We start from the raw sequence: 13,582 nt of genomic DNA on the forward strand, positions 1-13,582 counted from the left end.
TGCAAAAGGAAGCATCCTTGACAGCAGAAACATTTATAGATTATTGATTTCAACCAATTTAGTAATGCCATTAATGTGGAAACAAGATTGTTGCTTTAACATTTTTGCTCTTTCAGCCTTCTAGCTGAAAATCCATTTTTTGAAAATCAATTTCCATGAGAGAATAAGTTATTTTCATAAAGTATTGGTCTTAACGTTTTAAGGTTTCTTAAAGGCTCAGTGCAGTCAATAACGTGATTCTCTGTGTTTTAAATATATTTCCACACTGAGGTTGTGATAGTCATGTGAAAATTATGATAATGCCTTTTAATGTAAGAGCTGTTTGAAAAGACCACCTGAAATTTCAGCCTGTTTTGGTGTGAGGGAGTTTTGGCCTGCATGGTGACATCACCAGGAGGTGAATTAGTTAATAGATCAATAAGAAAGAGTTCCAAACCTCTCTGCCAATAACAGCTCGTTGTCAGTTTTCCCCTCCCCACTCAGGCCACTCCCAGACAGTCCTAGCTAAATTCTTGCTTGAGAAATTGTTCTTTGTTAAGAAGCCAATTTTGTTTATTTTTGACCATTTTAATTGAAAACTTTTTTTAATGTCTAAAACCCAGCCTTGATTTCAACTATATACTACATGTTCCTGCATCATTGTAGTTAAACATATATTTCCAGTTTCCAATTTCCATATCGCCCAGCTCTCTTGCCAAACTATGATCCATGAGGCCGTTGGGATGCTCTCATCAACATGACAAAACAGCCTACACGATTAATCTTCATTTTGGGCGCAGTTTGTGTATGTGGAAAATTATGATCTGTTACATACTGTATGTTACAGCTTATTTTAAGTGTTGCGTAATGTTATAGCTCAATGATCAGAGCCCAGTCTTACATACTGTGCTGTCACAGTGTAGTAGGCAAGAGTAGTGTTGCATTATGTTCTCTGCACGTGTCTGAGGTGACCGAGTTCTAACCTCTGGTGTCGTGTCTGAGGTGATGAGTCGTGATGAGACAGAGGTCCACTGGCGCAATGCATTATGGTCTGTCCTTGATCACACTTAGGGGAAACTGCTCTCTCAGACAATGTCCGCCGCAGTGGACTGCTTGGTCGGCAAAAATCCACCACTAGCCTGCCGTTGGCTCTACAGCATTATGTCTCTCTGCTTCCCGGTTTTGGGTTTCTTATTCACCAGCAAAAATAAATAAAAATGAAATGGAACTGAATCGATCTCCTCCACTGCCTGCTTCCATCAGACACGACGGGGAAAAAACATGCAGCTTCAGCTCTCCAGCATTGTAACTAAATACCCCCTTGTTAAAAATAGCCTCTACCGCCCTCTTCTCTCATTAAGCCTCTGCTGCAATATGAACAATATTTCATACCGTTTCTCCCTGTCTTGACACTGGATTAAGCCTCTGCAAGTAAGGAGTGTGGTTACTGGTGACTGATTTGTACTGAATATTTACCGTTGCCGGTTCTAATGTATTCAATATGTTCCGATACATTTTAGATAACAATGCAGACTTTTTTGCTGATTAAATCACTGGCGGTAATGGAGTTTGTATCGATAGCTGGGTGACATTTTGAAAGGTCCCAAATAAAAGCTGAAAAGGTCAGTAATGGGGAATCCGATTTTTCCCCTCTCTGACTGGGAAATGACTCATATCTAACTGAGGAATCTTAGGTAGGCCAAGTTGCCTGTCTTGTAGTTGCAGTGCTGAAAATGTTTCAAACCTTCAAATAGAAACTGCCCCACAGTTTGGCCCCTGAAAGTTGGTGGGTTTAAAAATGGGTCATATTGTTGGAATGGTTGGCATTAATGAAGGGTAATAAGGCAAATTGTATCAACATTTATGCACTTGTCATTGTTTTAGTAGACTTGCCTACTTGATTTGTTAAGTGTCCTATTTAAAAAAAATTTAAAAAATGTTGTGGCTTATTTCATCCCTAATGTAATTGCATCATCTCTGTGAGGAGATTTGTCATATATTAGCTACAGTCTATCTGTATGCAGAGGGGAACATGCATTCCTTTCTTTTACAATGAACAGGAGGTTTCAGACTCTTGATTGATGTTCTGCTCCTATTGCTGCATGCAGTAGACTTCATGGTGGCATAGCAAGTCATTTGATCTGGGGAAGATAAGCAATATGTTGCATTGTCAATTATTCAACCAGTGGTATTTGTTTACTGGGAGACAGCAGTATGGCCCCTAGAGATTGAACTGTAATGTCTCTCGGTGTAACATGTTACCTGATGGGGTCTGAGACCTATGAAATCATGACGTCATCTAAATAATAATGTACGAGTTAACTCGATTGTCTGTCAGGAAGGAGACACAGGCAACAGCACTACGCCGGAATAGCCAATGGGCCCTAAACGGTTCACATTGGCATCCGGGTCACGATCTGCTTACCATTGGATGGGGAACGCGTGAGTAACAGACATCATGGCGGGGAGGGTTTTTAAAAGGAGGAAATATGTGCACCAATGCTCACCTCGTCAGGCTGGAATTAACCAGTATGAAAAAGGGGTCGTTAAGCAGACAATTAGTATGTGAAGACACATTCCTTCTGCCCTTGTGGTGCTGGAGAGGCTCTGAGACGGGGCCATTTAAAAAAAAAACACCGTCAGGCTGACGAGAGCGTGCGTCCATGCCAAGAAGAATGCCTGTTTGTCACAAACACAATCTCGCTCTGGCAGGTGTCTGGATTACGCTTTGCATATTTGTTTGGTGAGAGGCGAGAACTCATTCCACCCCTCAGTCATTGAGCTCTGACATCTTTAAAATGCTTATGGGCTTTAAAGCAGTGCAGCCTGGTGAGGACCGGTAGTGGGGAGAGGCATTACAGACCTCCAGCACACAGTGCTTAGAACTCCAACCTATTGATCTACTGGGGCAGCACTGGTCAGAGCTGCTCCGATGGGCAGAAGAGGAGAAATGAGCCGCCACATTTCGAGACTTTTCAGAAACATCTCAGGTGAGCTCAGGGGCTCGAACTCCAATGCTTGTTTATTGAAGATAAGATTACCATTCTGAAATGCTTGTAGAAGTTTTGGAAATTATAGGTGAAAGTAATTAGGGTTAAAGTAATTAGATAGAGAGAAAGTAATGCAATCTTGAAGTAGGCTTTTTTTCTTGATAACATTTATTCAGAGATGTCTTATTCATGTTTGTTATATCGATGCTTTTAGTGTCTCTGCTGTTTTATTGTTGCATTTTTCAACTTTATAGGAAGTTTATGCTAATGGTTTTCATGTCTTACATCGTTGCTTTGGGACTTGTCTCCCGCTATTGGGCTCAGGAATAGAGCATTAATATTTGAGTTGCTGAAATGATCACTCTACCGAAAGAGGTGTTTTTGTTGTAAACATTTGCGTTCATATGTATAACTTTGTTATAAAGGTGTGTGTGTGTGTGTGTGTGTGTGTGTGTGTGTGTGTGTGAGAGCTTTTTGCAGATATATTCACTGTCAAGGATAGCTGTAGTCAATGAGCACATCCTGTCTGCGTGTGCTTCTAATGTTTGATTTACTATGTCTCTTATCATTATCGTCCCAGTCGTTTTCTATTCTGCTGTAACGAAGGGCACAGGTATAAAACGTGGTACATAGTAGCTTTGTGCTAAGAGCAAGTGTTCAGCTGATAACCCCCCAGGGGTCCACTAGGATGCCTAAGTCCATTTCTCTCCCGCTAATCACCCCCTGGTATTTTCCTGCAGCTGTCACCAGCACCACCCCTGCGGTGAAGACCTCTAGCCATGTGACGGCCTGCAGCGACAGCGAGAAGAACTACTGCGTAAACGGAGGGGAGTGTTTCACCCTGGAGGTCACCCCCGGCAGCACCAAGTTCCTCTGCAGGTAGAGCATGATGAAACACCATACCATTCCCACCCACACCACACACTGGATACTATTCCGTCTGTGTTCGACTTAGTTTTAGCTGATAGAATTCCTGATGGCGTATAGCAGTTTTTCCCTCCTATTTAAACAGACTGACTGTGCTTCCCCATAATGCGTCAAACACAGCATCCACATCACACACTAGATACTATGCTGACAATGTTTGACTTGATGTTTGATACAATTCCTGATGGCTTATTGCTGCTATTTCTTCATATTTAACTGTGCTCCCACATGTTGGATCATTCTAGAAGTTTGCCAAGTGCTAACTTCAGAACGCTACTATACTGTTATATGTCAAAAAGTTGCTTACAGTAGATGCTGTCATAACATTTGTTATCATTTTTGAAGTGAGAATGCTATGTTGTCAAGACCCATTAATGCCTGATATGATAGACGCCAGAGGTTTGGTGCCATTTAGGCCCCTGCGGCACGAAGTTTCATTTTAGAGCTCTACCACCAGCTCTGTGGGGAAAACGGAGCCTGGCAACATCAAACACTGCCTCGTCTTCGTCGGGAAATCGGAGGAAAGTTGCCAGGTCTTTTTACAGTAAAGCCGAGGTGTCGGCTGAATTTTGGGGGAGGTGGGTGAGCTTTTAGTGCTTTTTAAGTTTGTTTCGTTAGATTATAAAAAAACTAATCACGGTTTTCAGTTTCGATTAAAAAAAATTCCACATGAAATGCATGATGAAATAATGACATTCAAATGATTTTAGAGTTTCCCTCAGTCATGGCCTGCCTTTTTACTGACGCTGACAGTGGGATGCAACCATTAATAAGAGCCCAATGATGGTAGTGAATGTCCATTACTGCTTTTCACTAATTAACCATTATGTATTCACATGACTTACTTTACTTAAATAAAACAAATTAAATTGTCTATATTATTAGGTTCTATTTGACGACTTTATTATTTTTTAATTCCTTAAAGTCATCATGTCATCTTTGCTCAGGCAGTGCCAGCCAGCCAGCCAGCCAGCCAGCTAGCCAGCCAACCATCTAGCGTTCTCTGTGCTCCCCATTGAACGAGTCATCCTATTTAGCTAGGCTAGTAGTAGCTAGCTGGCTGATTTTTAAATCATTTGACTAGTTCTTCAAAGTAGATAAGATACTTTCAAGACTGCTTATTACCAACTACTACAACTATCTGTCAGGTAGCTACCTCACCAACTGTATCTATCCCTCTCAATATCAATCGTGTAGCTACCTCACCAACTGTATCTATCCCTCTCAATATCAATCGTGTAGCTACCTCACCAACTGTATCTATCCATCTGGTCGTTGTTGCCGATTCCTTTCTCATGCAGTCTTCTACAGTATGGTCTGTCTGTATATGCGCCTCTGTCCGTAGGTGGAAAGAACAGTTGCAATGGATTATGGTCATTGTATTTAATTACCACGTTTCTGCGCTAAACTAGGTTGAATATTTGCCTAATGAAAACTACAAAATCAGCCCAGCGTGATTGTGTTTTGTCTCATTTTGTTATTTGTACTGTATGTTTTTCCATTTTTTTACGTTATTCTCGTTTTTTTTTTTACCCCTTTTTCTCCCCAATTTTGTGATATCCAATTGGTAGTTACAGTCTTGTCCCAACTCCCATATGGACTCAGGAGAGGCGAAGGTCGAGAACCATGCATCCTCCGAAACACGACCCTGCCAAGCCGCACTGCTTCTTGACACACTGCTCACTTAACCTGGAAGCCAGCTGCACCAATGTGTTGGAGGAAACACCGTCCAGCTGGTGACCGAAGTCAGCTTTCAGGCACCCGGCCCGCCACAAAGAGTCACTATGGGACAAGGAAATCTCGGCCAGCCAAACCCTCCATTAACCCTGACGACGCTGGGCCGATTTGCGCCGCCTCATGGGTCTCCCGGTCACGGCAGGCTGTGGCACAGATTCGCCACTCGGGAACCCTTGTCCCACATAGTTCTTGACTTCATTTCTCTCGTGAATGATTTGATTTCTCTCTAGAGAAATGGCGCATTGAGCATTGAGTAATGGACAAAATGGAATTCTAGTAATTAAACCGACGTCGGTCAATTCAGTTTTTTTTCGTTTTTTTCTTCATGTTTGGTTAATCGCTCAGCGCAAGTTTTGGGGTCAATCATTAAACAAACACCTGAGCAGAGATTAACAGAGTGTACTGAAGGGCTCTGCGCTTTGATGGGGCTTTTTGGGCGGCTATAGGGATAGCTGGATGGATGTCATGCTTTGCGTGACACTAGCTGGGCTGAGTGATGGGGAGAGCTGGGAGAACAGAACAGGTGGAGTTCCCGGGACTTATCCACAGCCTCCTCTGCATGTCTACATTATTAATATGGGCTCCTGTCATCGCCCAACCGCCACGCTCCAGTTCAGAACCCACAATCTATGTTGTATTTATTTATGAGATCTTTCCATCTTCTGCTCCATTTTCTTGTCCTCATTGGAACCAGTGCGCGTAGACCTGGGTCATGTTCATTGGGCATCAAACGGAGCAAAACTGACTGAAACCGTGAGGGACTACTTGTACTTGTCCAACAAGAGACGCTCATTTCAGTTTTCTGTTGCGAGACGTTTTGAAACGTTTTCCGTCGAGTGCCTTACTGTGCTGACATTGTGCTTCTGTCAACTTCAACCGTGTCCTAACATTGATTTATTCTCCAGCATAGCGCTCTTGTTTTCAAGGGTGTATTTCAGCCCTGATCTGAGCGATAGAGTCTACGAGAGACAGAGGGAGCTTTCTCAGTGCTAGAAGACTATCCCCCCTGTGCCTTCAGCCTCAGACTGTCAGTCTGAGAGCTTGGTGGTCTCAACAGAGCTCAGCTCAAGGCCCTTGAATCATCCCGAGCAGCATAAACTGGCCTTGTGACATGCACTGTACACACTCGGTATGAGAGGCAACGGCATGCATCCGAGAACCACCTCTCTGCAGTCCTGTCCACATTCTCCATCATCGTCATTTATATGAAATCTGAGGTAAAAACAAAATGTATTATCCGGACAAATTGAACAGGAAGGCATTGAAGTAGTGTAGGCTGCATCACATCCGGCGGTGATTGGGAGTCCCATAGGGCGGCGCACAATTGGCCCAGCGTTGTCCGGGTTTGGCCGGCATAGGCCGTCATTGTAAATAAGAATTTGTTCTTAACTGACTTGCCTAGTTAAATAAAGGTTAAACAAATACAAGTACACTGGTCTGACATCACTTCTAGCAAAGTGGGTGGCCCTGTAACAAGCATTCAGAGGTCCACTCTGCATAATTATCCAGTCAATATGATCATTTTTATCAACAGCAACTCACTATTTGTATTTTACGTCTTTTACATTTGTGGTTAGAACATCCAGTAGTTTTAAAAAGACATGTTGAGATGGTGATGCTGCATAGTGTCTTTCAACTGCGGCCCTTCTCATTACACCTCACGGTTTTATCACTTCCCTTACAGCAGCAAATGCATGAGGAGGGAAATATTACTGCAGCTCCTCTCTCTAAGTGCCTGACACAAGGCTTGACATTGCCAAGGATACACTTTGGCTCTGGGCCATCCAATACATAAGACTCTTACCATCCACCGCCAGATTGAGTTTCCTCTTAAATAGTTCAGTGACTAAGCACAAATATGCTTCTGTCTCCAACGGCTTTTGTATCCTTTAAGTAAGCCATGCAGATCGCTGTCACTGGAGGGAGGGGAGAAAAAAAAACATGTCTGTCTTCCTCCCCATTTTGGACGTTATGGATCCTTAGAAATAACTGAGGAAATAACCTGTCTGCCAGGGGTCGCCGGGGAGCCCGATTTTGCTGAAGCCTGAACAGTTGGAGCAGGGATTCTCTAGCAGGCACACAGCGTGGGAGGGTCAGAACATCGTGGAAGCAGCGCTCTACATCCTAATCCCCTCCTCCATTATTTATAGCAAATTAAATAGATATAGCCAATATGAATGTGTCTTTGACCATGGTCTTTTTTAAAATGCCGTTCAATTCTAATAACGTCCTCATGATGCTGTTGTCATGGGCTGGCCTTGTCAAAATCTCCCTTAAAATGATTGAACTACACTGAACAAAAATATAAAGGCAACATGCAACAATTCCAACGATTTTACTGAGTTACAGTTCATATAATAAAATCAGTTCATTAGGCCCTAATATATGGATTTCACCTGACTGGGCAGGGGCACGGCCTGGGTGGGCCTGGGAGGGCATAGGCCCACCCACTGGGGAGCCAATCAGAATTAGTTTTTCCCCACAAAAGGGCTTTATTACAGAGAGAAATACTCACTTTCATCAGCTGTCCAGGTGGCTGCACTCAGACAGTCCCGCAAGAAGAAACCAGATGTTGAGGTCCTGGGAAGGTGTGGTTATACGTGGTCTGTGGTTATGAGGCCTGTTGGACGTACTGCCCAATTCTCTAAAATAACATTTGAGGCAGTTTATGGTAGAGAAATGAATGTTTCATTCTCTGGCAACAGCTCTGGTGGACATTCCTGCAGTCAGCATGCCAATGGCACGCTCCCTCAAAACTGGAGACATCTGTGGCATTGTGTTGTGTGACAAACTGCACATTTTAGAGTGGCCTGATATTGTTCCCAGCACAAGGTGCACCTATGCAATCATGTAGTTTAATCAGCTTCTTGATATGCCACACCTGTCAGGTGGATGGATTATCTTGAGAAATGCTCACCAACGGGGATGTAAACACTTGTGCACAAAATTTGAGAGAAATAAGCATTTTGTGCATGTTGGAAAATTTCTGGGATATTTTATTTCAGCTCATGAAACATGGGCCCAACACTTTACATGTTGCGTTTATATTTTTGTTCGGTGTAGATTTCCACTGGGGAGACTGATTTATCTTGCCACTCATTCAGGACTCCCATTCTAGTGCATTTGGGATACATGCCACTCAATATTCAGAGATTTTACAGTACTGTACCTAAAAACAGTCACTGACCTCTGTTATGGTTAAACCAGCATACATACCAGCTACAACTATCAGTTCCCTTCTATTTCTCATCCCTCTCTCCTCTCCTCTCTATCCCCCTTTTTCTTTCTGTGTTTGAGAGAAAGGGCTTGCCCAGCAGCCAGCTGCTGAGACCATGTAAGAGCTGAGGCACAGCTGGACTGGCTTGTTAGTCTCTCTCTCTCTCTTTCTCTCTCTCTCTCTCTCTCTCGCTCTCTCTTTCTCTCTCTCTCTCTCTCGCTCTCTCTCTCTATCTCACGCCACAATCTATCTCACGCCACAATCTCTTCTTTAGCAGGGCTTTACTCAGCCTCCTGCTCTGTCATCAGTCACCAGATGGCCAGCTGAAAAGTCTCCGTTCAGAAGCGACCAGTGTTCGCCCCTAAAACCACACTTTAATGCATGCTTCAGTACACAAACTGAACTTACAAATGAAGAAGTTTAGAAAAAGGCTGTTTTTTTTTCTTCTAAAAACTGCAATGTTTTTATTAGCAAAATCTGTAGTGATTTAGATTGTATTGAAAGGATTCATTTGTTCATGTGCCGCCACTTGGTAGACGTTACATCAGGCACAGGGTGGTGCCACCCATGTCTTATTGATGCCTCTGTCTGAAGTGGTTTACTGCTGTCTTAGTCATCCAACCTAACACTATCGAGGTAATTACAAAGGGTACATCTGAAGCACTATAGCTACTGTGTTTTACACAGATGTACACTATACTGGGGGGAGTGACAGGTAGCCTAGCGGTTAAGAGCGTTGGGCCAGTAACCGACAGTTCGCTGGTTCCAATCCCCGAGCCGAATAGGTGAAAAATCTGTCTGTGCCCTTGAGCAAGGCACTTAACCTGAATTGTTCCTGTAAGTGGCTCTGGATACGAGTGTCTGCTAAATGAACAAGATTTTAAATGTATAGGCAAAAGTAGACAAAATATGAACAGGTAAGTCAATGGAAGTGCTGGATTGGAACTGTTGACCTGGATTCCATGCATTTGTGTTTCCGTGCATTTGTTTTTGCCTGTGTTACATCTGTGTACTGTGTCAGTGCTGTGTTGTGCGTCTCACTCCCTCTCTGCCCCCCCCAGGTGCTTAACGGGATACACTGGGAATCGATGTCAAGCCACTGTGCCTGTGAGAGTCAGAAACCCAAAACGTATGTGCATTCAAGTGAACCCAGCCACACGTGTCATCTCTGGTGTTTCATCCCTGTTCCAAAGTTCCAATCACTGTCTCTCCAAGAGCCAGACGGCCAATCCATCCGTCCCCATGATTCGTTTAGGACAGGTGTGTGTGGAGTGGAGAGGCCTACAGATTACTAATAGACACACACACACTTTGATCCTGACTCAAATTCTCATCCGCTTCTGTGCTGATGCCTTTCTAAATTGATGGAAAGAGGTTGATAATGGGACAAATATTCGGGCAATGTGTCCACAGCTAATTGTAATTCATTCAATCTCCCTGGCATCAGAATGCACGAGCTAAACATTTGCTGAAACTTGAGGCCTGTTGAATAAGACATTGATTGGGACTTTTCTCTCAAGTACGTATGTTTTTCGCAAACATGACTGATGGCGATGTTTGCGAGACATATGGGTCGTCCTGACAACACCAGCGATGCGCGTGGGTCTTCCGTAGATCTGGTGTAAACTCATCTTTTCTTCTCTCTTCTGTCTGTCACTCTTCTGTTTCCCTCTCAGGTGTCCAAATGAATTTACTGGTGATCGCTGCCAAAACTACGTAATGGCCAGTTTCTACAGTACGTCTATTTCCTCTTCCTGTCTGTGCTTTTGATTGGAGCATGCTCAATCAGCGCTACTTCCTGTTGCTTCGTTTTCCTCTCAGGTTCTTTAGACAGACTTTTAGGTTTTTGTGTTTTTTATTATGTTGTATGTATCCCATACCTGCATGATAAGAGGATTTTGCCTTGTTTTGTTGACTTGGATGTCATTTGAAACCGTTTGAAGCGTTCTAGTTAACTGATTTTGTGTTCGTTATGTCACTCAAAATTATAGAAGAAGGAAAGTGAAACTCAAACGGCTATATTCAGCTTTCCAAACCGGGACCTTCAAATATGAGGCAGGGGACAGTAGTGTAGTTTGCAATATTAAAAAAGCTCTGTGTTGATACTCATTGCCTATGACCGGGAACAATCTCAGTAAGATATCAGGTTTGAGTTGATCTTTAATAACAAGGCAATATATTTTCTTCCCTGAAGAGCAATAACACTTATGGTAGGTGTGTGGGGGTCATTGTGGATTATGGAGGCACTGTAAAGAACTGAACAGACCCTGTTAAAGAGACCTCTTTGATGTCATGGAGAGGCCAAGAGGGAGATGAATGGCAGCTGCCCAGGCACTGGGCTCCAGTGCACTTTATCACTCTGACTATCCCACTCACCTTACAGCCCAGTAGCCTCAATTACCAGAGGTTACCTGGCAAAACAGCAAACAACCATGCTTTCATCTCCGAGGCGGAAGGAAATAAATCTTCCCATTGAGATGTAAATGTAACTCGGAGCGTGGAGGAACAGAGAGTTATATTTTGGTTCTCCCTGAGATGTCAGCTAGTGTATTGGAGGAACTAATTAATGGAATGCTGCTGTTGCAATCTGTTCGTTTCATCGTCGCAGCCCACTCCTTCTCCTCCCAGTCGGTGGCTTTTATCTAGCCAGGGACAAACGCCCTGTCTGGAACTACAGTGGTGGCACGCTGCCAGCTATGCAACAGGAGACCCTTACTGCTGCAGAGGAGGAGGAGGGATGCTGGTGGTGTTGTATAACACGAGAAAGGAAGCTCTATCCTTGACGATCAGGAAGTATTCTCCAAATGGACGGGCGAGGGCTTTAATAAAATATTTAACATTACTTTTGTACTTTTGTACCAAATACTTTTGTATGGCTGTTGCCAAAACAGTCTTCTTTTTTTTTACGTTCGCTGTGTGAACACAGCCGAGGTTGGAGAGGACCGATGTGAAGAATGACTCGTCAGCAGTTCATACGAGCTGAGACCTCTATTTACCCTTCGCCTCCTGGCAAGGTCTGCTGTGGGACACTGGCATGCTACTCAAAATGGAGGCATTTGTGGCGCCCACTTAGAGTCTGTTTAGAGTAGTCTTTAGGGAAGAGTCTTTTGCCTCGTATTTGACTTGTCCTTGATTGACCCAGCGAGAGTAGTTGAGGGTGTTGTTGGTATTGATTGTACTCTACTCTCCTGAGGGGTGACGGTTACCTATGACCATATAGTGAAAGTTACAGACCCTATGCAACTCGGTCAGCGGTCATACTATAGTGAAAGCGGGAGCGTAGCCTAGTGGTTAGAGCGTTGGACTAGTAACTGAAAGGTTGCAAGGTACAGCTGACAAGCTGACAAGGTAAAAATCTGTCGTTCTGCCCCTGAACAAGGCAGTTAACCCACTGTTCCTAGGCCGTCATTGAAAATAAGAATTTGTTCTTAACTGACTTGCCTAGTTAGAGGTTAAAAAAAAGCAGGACTTTGATATTGGTAAACAATGAGATGAGTCATTGAATTGAAAACATAGTGGTTGTTATTGTTGTCCCACACAATGTTTAAGTAAAGAACATGCGTAGGTTACCACGGAACATACTTGTAACCTACTGCCTGATTATTATGACAATATTTTGCCTAATATGACAATGTTTTGTCACATGAGCATAATGCAACTAAATCTAATCCCATTTATAACCCAGGATAAGGTAAAGTATTGTTACTGGGCCAGTCATATGAAAGGTGCCTTGGAGCTTCTACGCTGGGGCTTCACAAGCCAACATGACAAAGGACGCTGCTCACGTGCAGACCAGTCATCATGTTGTTTATGTTCTGCATAGTTTTTTTAAAGACAAACAAGACATTTGAATATGTCAGAATTACTCAAGAATAAATATGCATTATGTTCCTATACTAAGTGTTATAATGAAATTGTACCTCCTTCGATAACACAGCTATTAACTAAATAACAGCATGTTAAGATAATTGTAGCCTATTGTCAAAGAAAGAATCAGATCACAGTAAGTTTGTAAACATCACAGTAAGTTTGTAAACCCTAACAATGAATAATAGATCCTCGTCCTTTACATCAAGGATGTTCAAGTCAATGGATAAAGCTATCTAAATGCACAAACATTTTAACCATGGCTTTTACTCCTGTTGAGCCATTGTCCAGTTAAACAGTTGAAAGCTCTGCTCTTTTTCTATACCAAAGTCTTGTATTTGATGTTGGTCACTAGGATATGTTATGCAGTATTACATTTAAAATGTTCTATTTTTCTTATTTGTTTATTCCTGGAAACATATTTAACAGGCATGGCTGTTGATCCGAGTAATGACAAATGAGAATTTGGTATGACTAATATTGACTTTTGTAGGGAATGGAAACAGTGCATGGTCCTCACACAGCATGAGGTAGTGTTTACCAGGGAACGACAAGTGCCCTAACTAGTGCCCCTTAACCTGCCTAATTGACGTGTAGTGACATTACCATTGATAATGCAAGCAAAGTGATGTTTGCATGCGCATGCCACTGGACTGAGAAAGTACCTCTCACCTTAACGATTAGCAGATGGATACATTTGAATGCATTTTTGATGAACTCGGTATTCAATGGGTTTAGGTTTTTGATCACTTTTCGTAGTTGTGGTAAAATCATCTTAACACCTGTAAGTATCTAATAAAATGGATAATCACATAAGATACTTTAAATAGAAGTACAGTACACTTAAGCATTTTCTCCTTAAAGG

General features: G+C 42.8%; 1 protein-coding gene across 6 annotated transcripts in view; it reads left to right on the top strand.

The window, feature by feature from the left end:
- Positions 1-13,582, top strand: part of nrg1 (neuregulin 1) — a 167,343-nt gene that overhangs the window by 141,076 nt on the left and 12,685 nt on the right. For 4 of the 6 annotated variants that reach the window (XM_014144413.3, XM_014144448.3, XM_014144482.3 and 1 more), the window contains 2 exons: positions 3,710-3,848; positions 10,527-10,585. In XM_014144413.3, the coding sequence (XP_013999888.1) occupies positions 3,710-3,848; positions 10,527-10,585 (198 nt within the window). Of the gene's footprint in view, positions 1-3,709; positions 3,849-9,911; positions 9,980-10,526; positions 10,586-13,582 lie in introns of all 6 variants that reach the window. The other 2 variants (XM_014144433.3, XM_014144472.3) reach the window with 1 other exon arrangement.

The sequence above is a fragment of the Salmo salar genome, chromosome 01, assembly GCF_965601325.2.
Source record: "Salmo salar chromosome 01, fSalSal1, whole genome shotgun sequence".
Classification (NCBI taxonomy): Eukaryota; Metazoa; Chordata; class Actinopteri; order Salmoniformes; family Salmonidae; genus Salmo; species Salmo salar.